At 49.9% G+C, this 23,021-nt stretch overlaps 1 protein-coding gene and 1 long non-coding RNA gene across 15 annotated transcripts in view; one reads left to right on the top strand and one right to left on the bottom strand.

The window, feature by feature from the left end:
* FOXN3 (forkhead box N3) overlaps window positions 1-23,021 on the top strand; it is a 452,985-nt gene that overhangs the window by 235,011 nt on the left and 194,953 nt on the right. For all 14 annotated transcript variants that reach the window (XM_070796763.1, XM_070796769.1, XM_070796757.1 and 11 more), the window contains one exon: window positions 14,877-15,013. In XM_070796763.1, coding sequence (XP_070652864.1) covers window positions 14,877-15,013 — 137 coding nt within the window. The remainder of the gene's footprint in view (window positions 1-14,876; window positions 15,014-23,021) is intronic.
* On the bottom strand, window positions 5,772-7,177 carry LOC139185124 (uncharacterized). Its single transcript, XR_011568668.1, has 2 exons — window positions 7,087-7,177; window positions 5,772-6,095 (listed from the first exon to the last, which is right to left on the bottom strand). It is a non-coding gene; the product is annotated as an uncharacterized lncRNA (long non-coding RNA).

The raw sequence follows: 23,021 nt of genomic DNA, 5'->3' as shown, positions 1-23,021 counted from the left end.
AAGATGGGTAACAGCGCCTTAGAGGTGCACTAAGTACTTATTCTGTACTTATAAGGGCATTGTTTCTATTCCGTCACCAAGTCGTGTCCGACTCTGCGACCCCATGGACTGCAGCACACCAGGCCTCCCTGTCCATCACCATCTCCCAGAATTTCTGCAAGTTCATGTCCATTGAATCAGTGATGCCATCCAACCATCTCATCTTTTGTCGCCTTCGTCTGCCTTCAGTCTTTCGCAGCATCAGGGTCTTTTCCAGTAAGTCGGCTCTTCGCATCAGGTGGCCAAAGGACTTGACTTGTCAGGAATGTAAATCACATTCTCCCTGTGGTGTGTGGACCGCACAGGCCGTGTAGACCTTTACCGCGTAGACCTTACCCCAGAGGTTGAGTGTAGTTTTGGGCTGTGGTTTTGTTGCAAATAAATCTGGTGTTGATGATCACCAGCCAAAGGGTGCTGGCGTTTAGCTTTTTCTTGCCCTCTTTGGATGCCCATCCAGCCAATGCCCTTTCTCTCCTAATTCCCTTTGAGAATCTCTCTAATGCTATGCTATGCATGCATGCTAAGTCGCTTCAGTCGTGTCCGACTCTGTGCGACCCCATAGACGGCAGCCCACCAGGCTCTGCCATCCCTGGGATTCTCCAGGCAAGAACACTGGAGTGGGTTGCTGTTTCCTCATCCAATGCATGAAAGTGAAAGGTGAAAGTGAAGTCGCTCAGTCATGTCCAACTCTTAGCAACCCCATGGACTGTAGCCTACCAGGCTCCTCTATCCATGGGATTTTCCAGGCAAGAGTGCTGGAGTGGGGTGCCATTGCCTTCTCCCTAAAGTAGCATGCAATTTGAAGAGTCTCCTACCTGCCAGTTGAGTTCAGAGGCCTGAGACCCCTCCCGGAGGGGAGGGGATGTAAATGCTGACACACCCATGCGCAAGGCACCTGCCTTTGTGGGATGCTGTTTATCTTGGTACAGCCCATCCTGGCAGATTGTCAGACCACTCTGATGTTCCAGATTTGCAGGCATTTCCAGGAGGCTGGATTCTCTCTTGGAAGCAGTATGATTTGGTGGAAAGATGGAGGCAACTGAGAATGCTGAGGCTGATTCTGCTTCTCCCCGGTCAGGACCTCAGGAAGCCCTGGGTTTTCGGAGCCCTTTTTTCTTGGCCATAAACAGACCTGCTCTCCTCACATTGCTTCCTTGGGTTGTTTCAGGACGCCTGAGATGCCTGATCGCCCTTTGAAATTTACTCTGCAAATGAAACGGTCATGTTTTGTCTGCCGAGGGTCACGTGCCAGCAACGCAAATATAAAATCACGATAATAACAGTAGTGACTTTGGACTGTTTTTCATCAGACACGAGCAGTTAAAGAACACGAGTGTGTGTGTATCAGAAAGCGTTTGTAGACACACTCCCATTTAAGGATGTACGTAACTTCGTACAGTTGGTGTTCCGCCCAAATTTTTTGTGATTTGACTCAGAAACGTGTGAGAGAGTTTTGTGGAAGTGCCTGCCTACCTACTGGCATTGGTTCATAGACTGCGACTTGAGTAGTGACATGCACAGCTCCTGAGTCAGACTTAGGCAAGTTAGTTAACTTGCCTGAACGTTCACTTCCTCATCTGTAGCGCCGTGCCACTAGGCACCTCCCAGGTCTGTTGGCAGAGTTAGATGAAATAATGCAAATGGATGCTAGATCGGCCCTCGGCACCTGGCCAGTTCTCGGTCACTGTTCACGGTCATGGCCATCACTGTTAGCCCTACGGTAGCTCGAGTGTGGGGGCTGGAGTCCCGAATGTCGCGTTGGGCTGACATTTAGGCCAGGTGACTCAGCAAGGTCCTGAGTGAGTTAAAATTTCCTGGGTATAAACTTCCCCTGGGTAATCAAGGGCTGGCTGTTTCTCCAAACCTTAATTAATCATGTGGCCGGGTCCAAGCGCCATTGGTAGGGGCCCCGGGGCATCCCCGGGCAGTGCACCTCGCTTCCCCGCGTCTCCCGTCCCACGTGGGGAGATGGGATGCCGGCCACAGGAGTCCTGCCTGAGCCCCAGCTCAGGACCAAGGAAGGAGCGGTCAGAGAGGCCGCCTGCGCCGTGAGATGAGGCGCCGGCTGTCCCCCCGCTTCTCCGTCCCATGCGTTGTAATCCGGTGACACAGAACTCTCGGCGGACTCTCTCCCGCGGTGTCTGCTTGGCTCTCATGTCGCCTGGTATGACCGTCAGTTACTGACGAGCCTCCTGAGCGTCTGGTTGACCCTCTCGAGGGCCGGGCTCTGTGTTCCTGACTGCAGGTCGCAGTGAGTTCGCAACTGAGCTCAGAGGCACCCAGACACAGGCGTGCTGTCCCGGGTTGCCGCTGTGGGCCTGGATGAATCTCCTGGGTCACGGTGCTTGTGGCCCCGGTGGATCCCCACGGTGACCAGCGCGCCGTGCTGACACTGGCCTCTCCAGGTGACACACACATGCTCTCACCAAGACGTGCAGCTTGCAGCAGAGATGTGCAGGCACGGAGGTTGGCAGCTCCACCCGGGGGTAGGACCTCCCGGGAACACAGTGTGTGAGAACGATGGGATGATGAGAATGAGACAGTGATGAGGTTAAGGCTGTCGCTTGCCTTTTAAATACAGCTGATTTTTGGCTAACGGGTTTGAACTGCAAGGGTCTACTTATATGCAAGTTTTGTTTCAATAAATCTGTTGGAAAAAATTTTAGAGATCTGTGACCATTTGAAAAACTCAGATGAACTGTATAGCCACGGAATATCAGGAAAACTAAGAGCAAAATGCGCGCTAACTGTACACGTGATTGGTAATTCCTGTCAGCAGCAGACGACTGTGGTTGAGACTGGGGGCACCGAGACTTATGTGAGGATTTTTGACTGTGTGTGAGGGTCAGGGGTCGGTGCCCCCTGCATTGTTCAAGTGCCTTGTTCAGTGGGCCTCAGGGAGACCGTGAGGCCAGGAGGGGACACTGAGACACCAGGGAGCCATGTAATTTCGTGTGGTTCCTAGGGTCCAGGTCAGCGAGTCTTTTGGGGAACTCTGTTCACTCATGTTCTTCTTTAGCGTTAATCGCGAGGCCAGGTCCTTGTCTGACTCCGTCTCTCCTCCCCCTCTGCCTCGTGCTTAATCAAACCCCTGTTCCTGTGGACTTCTGGACGGGCAAGCTCTTACCTGCAGTCGTCCTGGACGCCCTCTGCTCCCGGGACCCCACGAGCTCTGTCTGTGTCTTGACGACACCTGCAGTAATATCAGAGGAATCTTGAAGGGTCACGTGGTCATTATTGCGTGACCAGTGGGTCATTGTTGCATTGACCCACTCCTGGGTCAGGGGTGGTTTCGGATTTTAAGTTCATAACTGATGCCCCTGCGCCAGCGGCCTTTGCATTCGGGAGGCGTGTGTGAGAATTTAGAGGCACCGTAAAGGCAATTTCTCCTTCCAAGTGGGCCGAGTTGCTTATAGCAACTCACTGTGGTGAAACCTGGACTCCCAGCCTAGGAACTGCCCCCCACCCCCAGGCCCCTTCAGGACCACCAGGGAGAGAAGGGGGCCACAGAGGATGAGATGGTTAGATAGCATCACTGACTCGACATGAATCTGAGCAAACTCCAGGAGGCAGGGAAGGACAGGGGAGCCTGGCGTGCTGCAGCCCACGGGGTGGCAGAGAGACACGACTCAGTGCCTGAACAGCAAAGGAGAGTGGGTGTCTCATTGGTCCCAAGGCCAACGGTCACTCTGCACAAAGCCAGCAGACCAACGACCAGCCCAGCGTGCACTTTCTACTGAGCGGGTCTTTGCGATTGTTTTTTAAAAATAAAAGACCACAACCGTTAAGCTCCAGCCTAGTCCACAGACACCCTGTAACCGTAAGTCCTACCTGGCTGGGCACATTGAACAACTTCTAGTTATGGAAATAAGGTGATCAAATTATGTGTGCCTCCTCGATAAGATCATACTGGAACATTTAAAAATAGATGAGTAACTGTGGACAACCAGAAGATAAAGCTGCCCTCATGGGCCAGTTGGAATGCAGCCGAGGGTGTCTCTTGTCAGACCCACGTGGGCGCTTGTCACCCCCGTAAAACGTTACTGCGTTGATCGTCATTTGTAGAGTTTGAATCCCTTTTAAAAAGTAGCAGGACCAGGAAGAGCGCAGGTTCACTCCAGAGCTGGCGCTGGCTCTCAGCTCCTCCCTTCTTCATAGTGTGTGTGTGAGAATTCTTTCCTGGGTTTTGAACTTTTAAAATAACCGAATTTTTGTTTCTGTCAGTGTATTGAATGGTGAATTTTATCTTCCCTCCTACCAACTTTAAGTCAGTTTGCTTTTTAAATTGGAAAAAAAAAAAAGGCACGAAAAAGGCAACTTAATGTATGTTTTCCCATGTAGCCTGTTTGCAATTCACTTATGCAGTTTTAACTTCAAGGTGGTAGGTGTGATGCAAGCAATTGTTATTTTAAAAAAGGAATATCTCCACATTCCCAACAACCTTATCACATATCGTCCTTCCCTGTTGTATTAATACATCAGGTGACAAATACAACCTTGTAAATTTACGTCTTTGTTTCTTTAATAAAGTTATTAGCAATTAAATGGTCATGGAGAATTTGTTTATCCATAAATCCTCTCTGTGTATGTATGATGGGAAGATAGAATGGTTTGATGCTACAACATCGTTTGATTTTATTTGAAGTTATTTTGCTCTTTGAAGTGTTAGAGCATGGCTGGTATTACAAGTATATAAGACCGTCAGCTTTTTATATTTCCTGTGAGTTTTGGGAGTTTTGAAGTTTTTGTAAACTTCCGTGTGTCTGTATTCCTTCTCATCCCACCTAGGTAATACTGTGATGTTTCAGAAGTGGAAGAAGAGTTGACCTTCATTTGCTAAAGGTCCCCAAAGGACAGATTGGTGAAATGTATTGGGAAAATCCCAAGATTTAGTTGGTTAAAAGCAGTGATTTTTAAGATGCCAATTCTTTGACTTTCAGGCTTGAGTATGAGGGTGTGTGTGTGTGCGTGCATGCATGTTCCCTTTTCTTTGTGTGTGTGCGTGTGTATGTGTGTGTGTGTTCCCTTTTCTTTGTCGGGGGTGTGTGTGTGTGTATGTGCGTGCGTGTTCCCTTTTCTTTGTGTGTGTGTGTATGTGTGTGTGCGTGCGTGCGTGTTCCCTTTTCTTTGTGGGGGTCTGTGTGTGTGCATGTTCCCTTTGTGTGTGTGTGCGTGCGTGCGTGTTCCCTTTTCTTTGTGTGTGTGTGTGTGTGTGTGTGTGTGCATGTTCCCTTTGTGTGTGTGTGTGTGTGTGTGTGCAGGTGCGTGCGTGTTCCCGTTTCTGTGTGTGTGTGTGTGTGTGTGTGTGCGCGTGTTCCCTTTTCTTTGTTAGAACTTCCCAGTGGTGTGTTTGACAGGATTTATAAGTAAGTGTGTTTTAGGTGTTTTGGTGATCATCTTATTATTGATTGTTGTTAGCTGAATGGCTGTAGACTGCCTCTGGCAGTTGGAAAACAGTTGTCTGGAGAACACCAAAAATAACTCATTTCAGCCCACCAGCCTCCACGAATTGATGTGCTTGAGAGTCACCCTCCCTTTGGCCTCTCCCAGCCCCCGTGGGAATCAATGATGGGCGTGGAGGTTGGCATCACAGTGAGTGACGGAAGAGAGAGTCCTGAGGGGCAGGGGCCACCGGTCACAGACTCCAGGCAACGGGTTGCCTTCTGCCATCCCACCCCACCCAGCTCCACCCGCCAGGTTTCTCCTGGAGGTGGATTGGTTTGGGACGAGTCTTGGGGTTGTTTTGGTTTTATTTAGGTGTTAATGCAAGGAAATGATTGATTCTTCCTGCATTGATTTTACACACACACACACACACACGATCTGTCCACCTTCTCCCGGAGAGATGAAGCCTTTTCCTGGTGCCTGGGAAGTTTCTTCCCCACCTGTGCTCCCTCTGTCCCCCATCTCCATGGATGTTTGGGGAAGGGCGGGGGGTTTTCAGAGACAGCCGAGGAACACTTGTGAAAGAGCCTCATCAGGGAACTCAGGTGTCTGAATACTGTACATGTGATGTGTTCCTCTTGGGTTGCAGCTCCCCAGCTTTTAGACTACATCTGTAAAGTAACAGCAAGATGGTTGCATGAGTGGAAGAGGTCTGTGGATCTGATACTCAGAAGCAGCCTTGTCAGCGAGTTGGAAATAGTCCGTGGCTGTGAGTTAGGGGCTCTGTGTCCAGCATTCGGTGCCCTCACGCTGGGGTGGTGGTGCTGGGGCTGCCCTTCCCGCATGCAAGAGCCCTCCCCAGAGTGGAGCACGACTGCGGCCCGCCGGCCAGGGTCTTGAGAGAGACTTCTGTGCGGCCCAGGTGTCTCATTCTTCTTTCTCATCCTTCCTTCTGCTTTAGGAAAACGAAGTGTTTAGAGAGCCAAGTGGGACATTTAAAACACCACGAGTCATCTGGGAAATCCAAATGTGTGTTTAAAGAAAAAAAAAGCTTTCCTCTGGAGTAATTGTGTATTTCGTTATAGGAAATGACTGATGATTTATCTAGAAAAAAATGCCTCGTGATCAGTGTTGTCTTCTTTCTCTCCTCCCCTCTTTCAGGACCTGGCTGGTTCTTCAGATCGTTTGCTTATTTAAACTTTAAACCCCCTCCCTCCCCCTGAAGTCTCTAGATTATAAATTACAGAACTTTAGGACAGAGGGGGCTAATAAGCCTCTTGAAGTGGAATGGTGTCACTTGTTAGGATAACTTTTCTCTGTTTTTTCCGGAATCTCCCAGACTCCCTGTGATGTCCTTTGACAAGGAGGAGAACTAAACTGCTTCAGCGCCTTTCTCACGCTGGCGGTGGTGTTAGGCGCGTTCCTCCGAGCCCAGGGAGACTGGAGGGGATAGTTTTACCCCTAGTGTGTAGGTGCAGAAACTGCCCGCCTCAGAGGACACGTGGTTAGCTCCTGGTGACACCACAGCAGGCTGGCGGTAGAGACGGTCCACACAGGCGGACCCCTCTGTTGCAGGTGCATTCTGGAATGCTCCCCGGGAGCCCCAGCGTTGCCTCTTGCCGCCTCACCGGTCAGAGTCTGCGAGGGGTGCATGCCTCTCACCTTCTTGACAGTCCAGGGAGCCGGACCTTGCAAAGCCAGACCCTCTCCTGGGGCTCTGCTCGGAGAGGGACAGGAAGGCTTGGGGAGCACGGTCTCCAGGGGCTCTGGGGGCTCCCGGGGCAGCCCGGGGGGGCGGGAGGGGGTGCTGAGCAGGGAGCCTGGCCCAGGGCGGGTCCACGGGAGGAGCTGGCCTGACAGAGAAAGAGAGAGAGAGTGTGTATACGTGTGTGTGTTTGTATGTGTGTATATACTCCGTGTGTGTGTGTGTACGTGTGTGTACCCCCTTGGCCGGCTTGTGCAGTCTTTTATAGTTGTGTATTTCTTTTCAAAAATGTCTGCCGAGCTCCTTCTCCACAACAGGAGTTGTCGCAGGTGCTGGAGGCACAGCAGCGGCCGAGCCGGGCGGGGCCGGTGCCCGTGGCCCGCAGCTGTGCGCCTTTGTCTTTTTCTGGAGGTTCTGCATCCTAAAAAAAATGGACCCTGCCTTGTATCCTGCTTCCAGGGGTTGTTAAATTGCTTGTTTCAAAATGAGGCACGAGGGACCTCCATTCCTTCGGGCCACAGACTTTGGAGTGGGCACGTGACCCACCGAAGTCTGGGTCTGAGCCTCTGGTCCGGTGCTGAGGAGGGGTTTGCTGGGAGTTGGGGACACGGGTCTCTGGGGGCATCAGCGCCTGCCCCCCTCATCTCCCCTCCTCGTCTCTCCCCGAGGAGCCGGGCAGGACCCAGGTCGGGAGGAGGAGCCCAAAGGCAGGATCCATGGGGGGTGGCCCGTGGGAGGGTGACCCGTGGGGGGTGGCCCGTGGTGGGTGGTGCCCGTGGGGGCTGCACAGGGCCCGGCGGGTGAGCTCGTCGTCCGCGGTGAGCACATCTGACCGTTTCCAGGAGAGGACTTCACGTTTGTCTCCTGGACCTGGGGAAACGTTCAGAGTGTTGGGCAGAAAGGCCACTTGATGGAAAGTGTCAGCATCAGGCGCCCCACCTGTAAAGCTCCAAGGGTCTTCGGGGCCGACCATGTGGACCCTGTCAGTTTCGGTTTCCAGCTGAGCCCCCAGACCCGGAGAACGGAGGGGCGGCTTTGGAGGCCAGCACCCGCTGCCCCACCAGAGACCCTTCCCCTCCAAGGCCAGCTCCTCCTGCTCATGGCAGCTCTGCCCCACCCAGCTTCACTCCCGTAATCAACTCCTCTGCCCGCAGGGCGGCATGCAGGGCAGGCCTCTGCCCCCAGGAGGTGGCAGGGTTAAGCTCTAAAGGGCAGGGGCCTCTCCTGGGCAGCACCGGGCTGCCACACAGGCCGGGCACCCGGGGGCACCGGTGAGCGGAGAAGCGCCTTGAGACTCAGCAGCGCGGGCCTTCCTCGAGGCCTCACATCCCTCCCGCATCACCCCAGCGCCCAGGTTTCTGCTTTGTTCTGTTCTGAGCCTTTCACTTCACCTCTGCTATCAGACAGTGGAAAACAACCATATGTGGCCCGCCCCCGCTTTGGATGCAGTTTGCATTATTTCACAATTTGGCAAGTGCTCCTCCGCCAGGGCAGGGCCTGCTGTCAGGCCTGGTGTCAGGGAGTGCTGGCTATTTAATACTTTACCATCGTGATAGGAGAGAGGCTTTGTTGAGCTTTTATTGTTACCTGCACAGGATTATCTCCTTTAATCCTTGCAACAGCCCTGTGAAGTGGTGTAATTACAGCCTTTCCATTTTATAGATGAGGAAACTGAAGCTCAGAGCAGTTAAGTCATTTGCCCAGGGCCACACAGCTGGCAAACAGCACAGGGCTTGCTCTCGTCTCCCTGATTCCAGTGTCTGTGCCACCGGGCCTACGCGCAGCTCAACAGCACGTCCCTCTCATGTGTGGTAGGCTCGCTGCTGCAGTGAGTGTCCAGACCGCCTCCCGCCCCTCCCTGGATCACGGATGGCAACCCCTCCCCACCCGATCCCCCAGAACGCGGCCCAACTCTCTTAGCCTGGGAAGACCCCTCTTCTGGCTTTAGGTCCCTAAAATTATAGGAGCTTCCGAGTCTGAACCTTGGGTTCAAGGGCAGGAGCTGCAGGGACGCAGCAGCCACCCGTGGCCTGTGTTTCTGTGAATTAAATGTCCCGGAAGCACAGCTGTGCCTGTGGCTGTTGTCGTCCCACAGTGGTGGAGGTGAGACTGTCTGCCTACGAAGACTAAAATATTTATTTTGATCCTTTAAGAAAATGTTTACCAGTGCCGGCCTCAGAGGAACCCGTTGACGGGAAACCTCTAAAGCCAGACTGCCTCTAGCCCCCCATCCTGTGTCCGATCTGCCTTTGCCAAGGTCGGGGTCAGTTCGGCGACAGCGGAAGGAAGAGAGTGGCGTGTGTCCTCAGTCAGCAGCCCTTCACCCACGGACGTCTCAGAGGCTCTGTTCACACGGGTCCTCTCCCCACCCGTCTCCCCAGCCCCAGCCCCATCCCAGTCTCTGACCTCCTTCCTCGAATCAAGCCTTTCTTTGTCTCTCTTCTTCACCTGCCACGTCTCATCATCACGGGCCGTGCCGCTTCTCCCGAGGACTCCCCGGAGCCGCCCTCCCTCCCCTCCCCACCACTGCGGCCACCTGGTCCCCTCGGGCGGGCCGTCGGGCCTTCCCTGCCCCTTCCCGGGCCCCTCCACTTCCTTCTGTTCTTCACACACGGCCTGGGTCTCCCAAGCCACCGCCCTCTGCCCCCTCACAGCGGGCGTCACGGTCTGTCGTGCTCCTCCTTGGGTACCTCTCGACTTCCTGTCTTCTGCCCCCTCCAGGATCCCCGCTTCAGGACAGCAGTGGCCTCTGTGTGTTGTCTTTGGTAATGTACCCCATGGTTCCTGGCACGCAGTGGGTACCATACGGGTGAGGGAGCAGAGGGTAGTGGGCGGTGCGGCGAACACCCACGGAATTGGCATCTCAGAAGCATCCAGAGGGGTGTTTGGGCCCGACCTGTGCACACTAAAGTATTTAAAATGGGTAACCAGCAAGGACCCACCAAATAGTGCAGGGAACTCTGCTGCGTATCACGCAACCATCAAGCTGAGAAAAGCATCTGACAAAGGCGCGTGCAGACGTTTGACTGAGCGCTGTGCTGCACCCCTGAGCTGAGCACAACAGTGTCCATCAGCCGTGCTCCAGTATAAAACGGACAGTTTACAGAGGGGACCGTTTCAGATTCACCGCCCATGGGCATGCAGCGCCCCTGCGGGTCTGGCCTCTCTGGCCCCACCCCCAGCACGGCCCTCCCCCGTGTGGGTGCCACACGTGGGGATTCCTCCAGTACTGCCGGAGGAGGGCTTCTCCCTCAGAAGTGGTGCGGAAGACGGAAACCCTCCTTCTAGAACAATGTTCCCCACCCTCTTTGGACCCAGAACCCAGTAAGCGTCTGTGCTGAGTTGCTTCCATCGTGTCCGACTCTTTGCGACCCCATAGACTGTAGCCCGCCAGGCTCCTCTGTCCATTCTCCAGGCAAGAACACTGCAGTGGGCTGCCATGCCCTCCTCCAGGGCATCTCCCGACCCAGGCATCGAGCCCGCGCCTGGATTGGCAGGCGGGGTCCCTACTGCTAGCGCCGCCTGGGAAGCCCGATTAATGTAACCACATGCCCCATTAACACAGCGGGGCCCACGGTTTGTAAACCGTGTTTAAAGTGTGGTCCTTACCTCACTGACGCACAGCCCATGAAGCTGGGCCGGCTGACCCCTGCGGGTCTGCTGAGCTGCGGGACACGGGGAGACTCATGGGCTGCCGGGGGCGGTGCTGGGCCCTGACCTCTCAGGGAAGAACAGGCCATTTCTTGCAGTCAGGTTGAAGATTTAATTGATGTTTTTCTTCTCTCTCTCTTGTTTTTAACCTTTCTCACTAGTCAGTTCTTTCTGCGATATAGGTTCTCCTGGTCTACTGTTACGTACTGATGTTTTTATTGCTAACAAGGGATTGTCTGTTAATTCTCTAGGTGCTTTTTAATTAAACCAATTTGGCTTCTTCCATGTTTTTACTCCTTTTTTCCTTTTGCTTTGCACATTAGTTTTCTCAAACCATGTGCGTACGTGTTTGTGTGCATAAGAAAGCTCTTCCTTGACAGACTTTGTTTTGTCCTAAATATATATTTTATATGAAATATATATCATATATATAAATGGTTTTATATGTTTATATTTACGTTATGTTTATATAAATATCAATATAAATATGTTGCTGCTACTGTGCTCAATTGTATCCAACTCTGTGCGACCCCATGGGCCGTAGCCCGCCAGGCTCCTCTGTCCATGGAATTCTACAGACAGGAATCCTGGAGTGGGTCGCCGTTTCCTACTCTAGGGGATCTTCCCTATCCAGGGATTGAGCCCACGTCTCTTGCATCTGCTGCACTGGCCGGCAGATTCTTTACCGCTGTAAATACAAATATATTTATAAATACATACAAATATTTTTAAGGATGTAAATGGATCTATGAATAGAGATCTTTCTTCACTTATTGTTTTGAATTCCTTAACATTTAATGGTGCACCTCCCTCTGTTATGATAAAAAAAAATCCATATTCTTAAGATGAGATGCATATAATTCTAAAAACTCTGCTCCTCAAACTTATTACACAACTCTAATCAAATTACATCCTTTTCACTCCGTGAGGGGCATTAAATGTAATTTTTCCTGGCTGAATAAACTTGAGCATTCTCTGCTCTGCATATTTCCATGTTAAAAGTTTTCAAGTCAACCTTTTTACTATTCTGAGCTGTTACATGAGACCAAGGAGAATGCTTGCAAATCAGACGCGGGGCCAGTCTCGCCCGGCTCCCGCCAAGCTCTGCCTGCGGTTCCCTCTCCAGTGGAAAAGCCCTAGAGGGGTCCGAGGGATCCTAGGCCTCCCCGTGGGTGTGTCCTGAAGACGCTTTTTAGGCTTATTTCTTTCCTCTCTGAGAATTCTGCGTGTAAGATATTGAAATTAGCGTCTGGTCTGTGGAAACCTATCCCCGTTCCCAGCCACGCTCACTGTAATATGCGGAACTGATCAAGGTAGGGGCTGTGATGGCCCAGGAGCAGGCCTGCAGCGAACAGATGCTGTGAACACGTGCTGACCAAGCTTGGAGGTAAACCTTAGCCTGATGACCATCGTGCAGAGACCCGGGCAAACGGAGGCTTCTGGTCGGGGGTCACACTGGCCTGCAGAGCAGAGACAAGTAACAAGGAGTGAGGGGTGGTGAAATGAAGGAGGTCTTAGAAAGTGGGAACGCCCTCCAGAGGGCCCTTCTGAGCCTGTGCGAAGGCGTGGGGCAGACTGCCGCCTGGTCCCCACGGCCGGGCCGTTTCTGCGGCCCCGCCCGCTGCCGCGATGGACCGTGCTGCTGCTTTCATCTTGGGAAATTGGATACAGAAAGACTGTCCGGCCGGCCTCACCTCTGTGCTTCTGTTCAAAAAGAATTGTCCTTGACCCCCTCCACCATTTACGAGTGCCTTTACCTTCTCCGCTGTTCTGGTCCTGTCTGCCCTCCTAGGCCCCACAGCAGTCTCTGGGGGAGGGCGCAGGCTTTATTTTGCCGGTGAGGAAGCCAGGACTTTGTCCGGGGCCCTTATTTGCCCAAGGCCACACAGGAAGCTCCTGGCCTGAGGACTGTGTTCTTACTAAAGCTCCTCCGGCCTCTGGTACCTGGATGGCTTACCTTATGGACTGCCTCTCCCACCCCAGTCCTGCGGCGTTTTTCCCTTTTTCTTTTGATAAATGATGGTTTAGTATAATCCACAAGATACTAAGGGTCAGGAGAAAGTGCATTCTTGGCTCATTGTTATTTCCCTTCATTTCTTTGTCATATTTCTATTCCCTGTAAGATTAAACGGCTCCACCCTGAAAACCACCTTGATGAAAACAAAAGCTCCCATGTGGTTCCCAGAACCGAGATAATCTCCCTGCAGAAATATCTGGGTTGCACACGGGCCCTGGCCCTCCAGCCAGCTTTCCGGGGCCTTGTCTTCAAGGGGGTCAGAAAGGCAGTTGCACGCTGCACAGCTTGTTCTCCAAGGACAGGATGGAAGGGCCAGGTCTGGTCTTTTGGTGACCTGCCTGCTTTACCCGGGAAGTGTCATTACTCAGAAGTGAACTCTTCTGGGCTTGAAAATGTGTGCGTGAGAGGGAAAGGCCACGTAAGGACACTGGATTTTCCAAAGTTGAAATCATTCATGTCTTTAAACATCACTGAATTTTCCAAAGTTGAAATCATTCATGTCTTTAAACATCCGACTGATTAAACTGGGGACTTTGGTGTTTAGCCCAGGCAGGTTGGCCTGACTGGGACTGTGTTTGCGGGGGTCAGGCCTGCAACTGTGATGGGGATGATCGGAGGCTTGAGCCCCTAACCTTAGCTTTGAGCAACTCCCTGTGCTCAGCGCACTGGTGCTGTTGAGCTCAAAGAACTTGAATGGATTCTGTGAATATGTTGGTAAGTAAACTATTTGGTCGACTGATGACTGAACTACACATTTTTAAAAGTTCTTTAAAGATTTTGGGAATAACTTATTTTTAGTTCTCCTTCTAAGGGATTTTCTTGGGCTTTTTTTTCTCCTGCCTGATAGCTAAACGATTTTCTTGTTTGCTTTCTACATCTTTCTGTAGTACAATAGTTGTGGAAATTAGAGGGTCCGTTGGCTGGAACCGTGGGGCGAGTGTGGGTTTATATAATTTGACTTCTTTTCTCTCCAAATCAGTAAACATTTACACATGACCTTATCAAACAGCTTGGGTACCTTTGGTCACTTGAAAGGGGAGCAGCCAGTTCCAGCGGGGAACAGAGGCAGGGCTTCCGCGTGCTGTGTAAGATGCTGGCTCAGAACGCAAGCCTCCGACTGAGAGTGGGCCTCAGACTAAGTCCTTCGCTTTCCGTGGAACCAGTTCGAGAAGATTAGCATTTTTATAAAGTTTTTGACTTCTGAAGATTGAGGTCTGGATCCAGAATTGAGGAATCCAAAGAAACAAACACTGGGTTCTGGCTAAAGACTGACCACTGCTGCCTGAGGTCTTTTTGTCTCCTGGGGACGGTCATTACAGAATTCCACCTGAAGCTTAAACGTCATTCTTTTGTAAGCAGGAAGAAAACAAGTGGACTACTTCTCTGCTTTTGTAAAGTGGCACCAATGTAATATGGTTTGAAAACCTAGGTCTCGGATTTTCAGAGCGGAAACGGAGTTTTGAGGGTGTTTCTGCCCTCTGTTTTTCTCTCAACCCTTGATAGCTGACAAATTTGAAACTCGCTTTTTTAAAGAGAATACATGTTTTTCAAAGTTGATACTGAAAAATAATAAGGTTACTGAGGGTTTTGGTAGGTAGGATATGAAAATGACAATATTGTTGTAGCAACCTCACCTGGAAATAACATTTTCATTTTGTCAAACTTAATGTGAGTACACGGAAGCACACCGCGCGGTGTTTAAAGGTCGGGAGTGCTGTAGCTAAGGTTGGCAGACGGTTAACAAAGAAGTAAGAGGCTTTAAAAAAAGTAAGGTACTCCGATGAGGGCTGTACACCTACTTGTGCTGTGCTTAGTCGCTCAGTCGTGTGCGACTCTGCAACCCCGTGGACTGTAGCCCACCAGGCTCCTCTATCCATGGGATTCTCCAGGCAAGAATACAGGAGTGGGTTGCCATGCCCTCCTCCAGGGGATCTTCCTAACCCAGGGATCGAACCCAGGTTTCCCGCAGTGCAAGCGGATTCATTACTGTCTGAGCCCCCAGGGAAGCCCACATCTACTTACCGCACAATAGTTGCTGTCTCTGTATTAATACCTTTTTTATTTTGACTTTCTTTGCAGAGTATCGGGAAAGGGTCATTGTGGTGCATAGACCCAGAGTATAGACAAAATCTAATTCAGGCTTTGAAAAAGACACCTTACCACCCACACTCGAATGTGTTCAATACACCTCCTGCCTCTCCTCAGGCATATCAAAGGTAAGCCGTTCAGACTTTTCTGTTTTTCAAGATCCTTTGTTTGTTTTGTGTTTTGGTCTACTGAAGTTGTATTATTTTGGCAGAGACAGGCACTGAAACTAATAGGCTCTGTGACTTTAAGAGTAACTAGAAAATGAGAAAGAAGTTAAGTATTCTTGGAGGCATTACCCATTGCTGTCTTTTCTGCAAACCTTACCGCGTCTGCTGCTTGGGAGAAACGCGTCTCCTGGAAGGCCCCGTGGTGGGTGGAATAACGTCTCCCTGGGTAGAGACGTTTGCGCAGGAAAGTTGACCGCCTCAGCGTCTGAGCACGGGGTGGTTTGTAGGGGTGGGCGTCCAGGAGTGAGCTGGGCGAGCGGCCTCTGCCTCCCCGTCCGCTGAGGGAGAGTGTCTGCAGGTGTTGGAGGGAAGGGCGCCCTGCGTTGTTGCCGTTCCCCGTCTCCATGTGGACGGTGCTCCGGGGCGATGGCTTTGTTTTGGTTCCGTGGTGTTTGCCTCTTCTGGGAAAACAGCAAAGGGCCGTAGAGACTTGGATTGCTCCTCGCGTGCCCCTTTGTTTTCAGGCACTGAGGTTACGGAGCCGTTTTTACAGAGAGAGAATAGGAGGGGAGGTTATGCAACCTGTCACTTAAAAAACTGGTTAATGTTAGCGTCTGTACAAGCAGGCGTGTAGCACGGAGCCAGCTTTAACGTGGGTTTTCTCCTATAGTGCTTGGGCTAGGCGTCTGGCCCTCAGTACTGCCGAAAAGGGTTCTGCTTTTTTCTTTAACGTGTAGAGATGTTTCCCTTGTCACCACCCAGTCAGGAGACGTGAGCCTCGGGCTCCACGTTGGTACCAGCGAGGAACGGCGTGAATTCATAGATGCCGTGGGTTCACAGCCAGCGTCATTACAGACTCTTTCCCTGGACTGAGGGAGCACAGAGGGGGCCCGTGAAACAGCCTTGATGAAGTTCTCGTGCATCCCGGTTGAGAAGCATTCCATCACAGGCCCTGGACAATCAGTCTTCAGCAAGAGACAGAGAGGAACAGCTGGGCCCTCTGAGAAGACTGCTGTATGTCTGCCTTAGCTAGGCGATTAGCGTGATGGTAGCCATGGCAACTGCAGCGTCTCCATAGCAACGCGTAGCTGAGACAGGTGCAGTTGCATCACAAGGCTGTTTGTTGCCTGGCAAAAGGACAGGCCATTAGTACTTAGATATACGCTGTTGCCTTAGAAACAAATAACCCTACATAGCAACTACAGTTGGTTTGAAAGATTTGGGGGGGAAGAAAAAAGGTTGTAGCAGCTTTTGTCTATGTTCATAAAAATCAGTGGAAGCATACTTTATTGGAAATGACAACTTGAGGTCATGTAGCTGTAGGAGATGAAATGGGATTTTCCAAACCAGCCCAGCCAACACTGTAGAAATGTCCAGAAGGGCAGAGCCATATGCTTGGTTTTTTTCCTTGTGGCCATAGGCACTCCTGAAATGGGAGGAAACTGGGATTGGAGTGGAGACTGGCCTGATATACCAAGGTCGTGGGGGAGGGGATGGCCCTCATGATTGGAATAAGTCCCAGATTCTCATTCCTTTTGTCATTCTGCTCCCCTCACCCTCCAAACCCCCACAGCAAGCCCTTCGCTTTGCTCCCAGTTTGCTCCTCGGAAGTATTTCATATACTTGTGCTTCTAAGAAGTTAAGAACATAAGTGTTATTCTCTGGGTCATATCGTGGGTTCATTTAGACCAGTATTTTGTTGCCAAATGTGACCCCAGGGGAAGCACAGTAATTATTGAATAATTTGAAGGATTATGGTAGAGCTCTAGGGGTTATAAGAGGAATGCACACTCGGGAGAGAGGCTTTACATGCTGGCCTAAGCTTAATGACTTCATTTGATTTTTTAACATAGGCGTAAAAACGCAGACCAACTGGAACTTGTGTGAAGAAGATAATTTCCAAACAAAAACGTGCCAGATCCCAGTCTGTCACATCCAGTTCTCTTCTCCCAAATGACTGAGGGGTAAAAGTTTCCATCTTTACCCATGCCAGGGCTTAGATTTCAGCTTCATGAAGGTTCCTGGCTGTGGGGTGAGAAGACACACCAGGTTCTAGCCTGCTTCTTCCCTGTCTTAACTCTGTAAAACAAGTCACTTTCTCTTTCCTGGGGACTGCAGTCCCTTCATCTGAAAGCTCAGAGCTGGCTTCGCTGTCCTGTAGTGTGGAAAGTTGTACTAAGGGTCCAAAGTGCTGGATGGTTGGACGATATCTGTACAGCTGACGGAGATGTGTTCGGTTCCATTTTAAAGCCTTCAGGCCACTTGCGGACGTGACTTAGGGAAGAGGGACAAAGTGAGTCATTAAACAGGGGCCACGCGCGATGGCCTGACACGGTCTGGCTGGGCCTCTGTGACGCAGGGGCCTGTCCACCCCGCAGGACTGCCGTGCGGGGCACTTGGCAGCACCTGAATCTCACGGAGCGTCTGAAATGGTGATTGCACCTGATGGGTGGTTACTGCTAGGACTCGGAGGTGCGCTGGGCAAGGAGCGCTCTGAAGCAAGCAGCCGGTGGCTGGAGACTCTGCAGGGAAGAGGAGCCTCTGAAAACAGCGCCCCCAAACCTCAGCCTCGTCCAGATAGAGTGCCGAATGTTGCCGCGCCGAGCCTCGTGCCCGTTTTCCAGGGCCCGCTCTCGGATGCTTGTGAGAAGCATCGCCCTGACCTCTGTCTTCGTCGTCAGGGTGTCACGCCTGCCCTTCCTGTGTGCTGTGTCCCTGTCTCCCGTTTGTAAGGACGTCGGTTATCCAGGATTCGGGGCCACCCTTTTCAGTATGATGCAATCGTTACATCTCTGATGATTCTATTCCCAAATAGGGTCACATTTTGAGGTACTTGGAACCCCCATCATGAAACTCTTCTGTGGGGTGGGGGTTGAATACACAGTTCACCCCCTAACAGCTCTTAAGTAAGGCATCTCACTGATAAAAATATGGGAAAGCAGAAAGTTAAGGAAGTGTTCAGAAAACAAGGATGTCATAGGTCTACCTGAATTTGCCCCAGTGGCCAAAGCTCAGACAATTCGAACAACAAATAAATAGCATAGCATTGGGGTTTTAACTCCACATATAAAATCCGTATCTGTGAACCCACATTGATATAAACGAATGCTCAAATAAATAAATGAGAGTAGAGACAAATTTCCCTTATGGAAGAATTATAAATAATTTAGATATTTGTCCGTTCAAGACATTGGAGTCTGACTCCCTGCCTTTGGAGTGGCTGCAGTTGATGACTTTCTTCCAAAGAGCAGCGCATGGAAATGGTGGTGGGAACGCCTGGCAGGTGCTACCTCGGCCAGGTGATCAAAGCTCACACTGTCTGTGATGTGACGTGGACAACCTGTACCTTTCATGCAATGTCAAGAGATTGTCGCTTCACCTTTCTCGTCCCCCTCCTCAGAGCCCATAACTCCAGTGTAATCTGAGAAAGATACCAGACAGAGTTTTGTCCCCAAGGGGGAGGGGGTGGAGACATCCTTCAGAATACCCGATGAGCTGGCTTCACAGCTGTCAGCCATCGAAAACAAGGAAAGTCTGAGAAAAGCTGCTACAGGTCAGAGGAGGGCACGAAGACATGGGATCTCTGGGACAGGTTCCTGGGCTTCCCAGGGCACACAGGTGGTAAAGAACCTGCCAATGCAGGAGACATAAGAGACGTGGGTTCAATCCCTGGGTCAGGAAGATCCCCTGGAGGAGGGCATGGCAACCCGCTCCAGTGTTCTTGCCTGGAGAATCCCATGAAAGAGGAACCTGGTGGGCTACAGTCCATAGAGTCACAAAGAGTTGGGCATTGCTAAGGATAGTTTCCTGGAACAGAAAAAAAGACATTAGGGTGAAACTAGTTAAATAGGAATAATGTGTGCAGTTCAGTTCAGTCACTCAGTTGTGTCCGACTCTTTGCGACCCATGGACTGCAGCACGCCAGGCCTCCCTGTCCATCACCAACTCCCGGAGTCCACTCAAACTCATGTCCATCGAGTCGGTGATGCCAGCCAACCTTCTCATCCTCTGTCCTTCCCTTCTCCTCCCGCCTTCAATCTTTCCCAGCATCAGGGTCTTTTCCAATGAGTCAGCTCTTTGCATCAGGCGGCCAAAGTATTGGCATTTCCGCATCAGTCCTTCCGATGAATATTCAGAACTGATTTCCTTTAGGATGGACTGGTTGGATCTCCTTGCGGTAATAGTAACACACCAGTGTTGGTTCCTCAGCTGTAACAAGTGTACCACGGTAACTTAAGGTGTTACCTTCAGGCAGACTGAGTGTGGGGTCTGAGAGAACTCTCCGTGCTGTCTCTGCAGCTTTTCTGTTAAAGAAAAAGCAGTCCCCAGTGCACAGACCGGTTGAGTGGGTCAGTTTTGTGTCCGTGTCCTTTTTGTCACGATGGAGAGTAGAGAGCACAGCAGTTCACCTGACCCATCTGGAGTAACTGTGAGCATCGCGACAAGACATCTGGAGAGCTGACGGCAGGGGCTCGGCTTCTACCTCATCCTCCCCAACGTCTCCTGAGCTAAACGAGGGGCTGCTCTGTAGGTTCTTGGAACTTTATTTCCATGAATGGTCCTCAGCTGTGCTTGGGAAGGGTCCCCGAGGCCAGGCTGCCCACGCAGATCAGCTTCCTTCCTTCCCCAGCGTTCGCCAGGGTGATGTTCAGACTCTAGACCTGGAAGGAGGAGGGGAGACGGTGCGTTTGGGTCTCTTGCTTCTCGATCCTTCAGAAAGTCTCATCTGTTTTCATGGTTTTGTTGCCTGTGCCCCTCCTTCGCTCAGGAAACAAGAACTTCTTGTTAAAGGATATGCATGTTTTAATCCTCTTGATATAAAGATCACCAAATTGCCTTCTGATTTTAAACTCTCTTCCAGGCTACACTCCCGCCAACTTTTTAGGACTTTTCCCCTTTGCTAATCTTTCTCCACGTCTGATGGTTAGAGAAACAGTTCCCCAGTGGGTGACCTCCATCTTATGATTTTGTTTCTTTAGAGTGCGGGGCCCTTGAACTTTACAATACTTGGTTCATGTCCTGTAAATAGCAGATGTTCCATAGCAGTGTTTATGACAACAGATTGTTTTTAGAAGTTATCTGTAGGACCTGATGTAGCATCTTCTCTGGGATAGGGGCCCATCCAAAATCAGGTTACAGGAAAAAAAAAAAGTTTTAATCATCTCTCACCATAGGTGGGAACAGGTTTTACAGTGAATCAAACAGTATGGTTTGTAGAGTTTCCTGGATGATTTTTTTTTCAGAGAAAGGAAATTTAATAAAATACGCCAGATTGGAGAGCCGGAGCTACCATAGGTGCATTCTTCCTCGGTATGTCCAGGGAAACCCGAGCATCTTACGTGCCCGTGGTCCACGTGACGGGCCAGCCACGGCTGGGCTTTAGATATCGAAAGCCCCTATTGAGGGGACTGTTGTTCCCCAATGCACCTTTCATTTTCTGTTTAAATATCTTCACTTTAAAAATAATGACAACATATTTTATGTTCTGTGTAAAGTGTTACAGCCTCTGTAACATGTACAGAGTTACAAAAACCCACAAGACGTTTTAAAGCTTCGCAGGTTGCTCAGTGGTACAGAATCCATGTGCAGTGCAGGAGATGTAGGAGTCGTGGGTTCCGTCCCCCAGTCAGGAAGATCCCCTGGCATGAAACGGCAACCCACTCCGTGTTCTTGCCAAGAAAATCCCATGGACAGAGGAGCCTGGCGGACTCGACTTAGCTGCTGAGCACGCACAAGACTTCTATTTGCTAATCTAGGTCTGAAGATTTTTTTTCCGGATGACTTTAAAGTTTACAGAATCAAAACATTCCAAGGAAGTTTCTACTGCTCTCACCTAATTTTTTTTTTAAATAAAGAAAATTCCGAACATTTAAGCTTATAATTTAACTCCTTAAGTTTCCTTTTGCTCCTTCAGAACAGTTAAATGAGCCGCAGAAGATATGTTAATGGCCTCTCCAAAGATTTTGGCCTTTTGGATATTGAGGGTCTTAATGAAAATGGCTGGTTTTAGTGCTGACTCAGCAAAAAGATGATAGATAGATAGATACATAGATAGATAGATAGATAGATTTTTTTTTAATGTTTTAATCCTGCCTGCTCCCTGATTCGTGTGCTTTGAGCTTATTCTTTATAATCTTTAAAAAAATGCCTACATAGCAGAGTAATACTGCTAAGGATATAGACGTTGTAGAGAGCGGTCAGTGTGTGTTTGAATCAAGGGCATCACCAGTGATTCCTCACCAGGTCAGGAAGCCTTGGCTGGAGGAGAGGCCCGGTGATGGCAGATGGGGGATGGCCTTGGGGGGAGGCGGGGAAGGGAAGGTGTTTAGGGAACTCATCCTTTTAGACAATTAGAAGATTAGAAAATCCTTAGAATGTTAAGCTTATTAACACGCCCATGTTAATTCCCTCACTAAAATGCTGAATTTGCACACAGCAAGGAATAGCTTATTCATTGCTTGGAGAACATCCAGTAATTTTTTAGCTTATAAGACATCTTTCATTCCAGTTATTCGAAGTGATGTGCATTTGATTGTTGGCAGAACTGCAAAGCCACAAAATAAAATCAGTGTTAACTGTATTGAAGGAGTTTAATTGTTAGATGGTTGTGTCATTGCAACTTTTAGTTCAGTCAAGCGTAAGGAGTGAATGTGAGAGTTTAGATTAGCAGCGTCATTATTACGCATTACACTCCTTATATTTACTTGTAAGCAGTGTATTTGATGGAAACCATAAATAGCTTTTTAAAAGCTCCTCATAGCCAATACACTTATTTGTGTAAGTGTAATTAAAAATGGTGAGTAGGTATTTGGAAAGCATATGCATTGAATTGTAACTGTGTGCTTATTTTTTTAAAGAATATTAAATTAAAAAAATCAGTATGAAGCTTCATTGTGCTAAATATGTAGAAAGTGAAAGTGAATTGCTCACTTGTGTCCGACTCTGCGATGCAATAGACTGTAGCCTACCAGGCTCCTCTGTCCATGGGATTTTCCAGGCAAGAGTACTGGAGTGGATTGCCATTTCTGTGCTAAATTAATGTGGTAAAATGAACAGGGGGTTGAATGACAAGATTTTCTAATAATAGTACTTGGTTTTGTTAAAAAGTTGGAGGAGAGGGGTCATAGAAAAGGCTTAAAATTATAGGAATTCACTCTTATATGTAAAAAACAAAGCCCATTACAGTGTGAACTTTAAAAATCCATTAGTTAGCTGTAATTTTATTTTTGTATCAAATCATATTATCTGTGGTTGACTTCCATTCTGTTTTCTGACTTGGTCTCAGAATATTTTTAATCTCAGCATTTTCCCTGCAGTGTGCTGTCCATTGTATATTTCATCCTCATTCCATCCAACATGATTTTATTTAAATGGAAAATAGTCTGTTATCTTTGAGCTCTTACGCACTAGGTGTATCGCACGGATATTGTGCCCGGTCATCCAATTTCATTCTGTTTTCACACTCACTCTGAAAGTTGAATGTTTAAGCAGTCAGGCTGATTCTATCAGCGTTACTCAGGTGCAGAGTGAAACTCACGGCCCAGAGAGCCAAGCTGAGCCCTTTGCATCCTCTGAACTCTGGGGGTGCCCTCCGCCCATGGTTGGTCTTCCGCCAGCAGAACTGTTTGCTGCTCTTTAAATCTACTAGTGATACATTTCTGTTGATCTAACTCCACAGATGACAGATAATAAAGAGGCTGTGTCTCTAATGCCTGGTCAGAAAGTTGAAGTGTTGGCTGGCTCTCTAGGAGTCTGGGGTCTCGACCAGTTTGCTTCCTGTTTATTTGCATCTTCAAACAGCCGTGGAAGACCTGGCGGATTCCTGGTCCGGCATCTGAGGCTTTGTCAGGGGAGGGAGATGAGTGCACGAGGGGCTGACCTGCATTCTGCGTGTTCGGCAACCCCCTCACCTTCGCAGAGGGGGAGACATCGATCTGCGTGTTGGAAATATGAAAGAGCTGTCAAAACC

This window comes from Bos indicus, chromosome 10 (genome assembly GCF_029378745.1).
Source record: "Bos indicus isolate NIAB-ARS_2022 breed Sahiwal x Tharparkar chromosome 10, NIAB-ARS_B.indTharparkar_mat_pri_1.0, whole genome shotgun sequence".
Classification (NCBI taxonomy): Eukaryota; Metazoa; Chordata; class Mammalia; order Artiodactyla; family Bovidae; genus Bos; species Bos indicus.
Note: the sequence above shows the minus strand (reverse complement) of the source record. Positions and strands in the feature narration are given on the sequence as shown.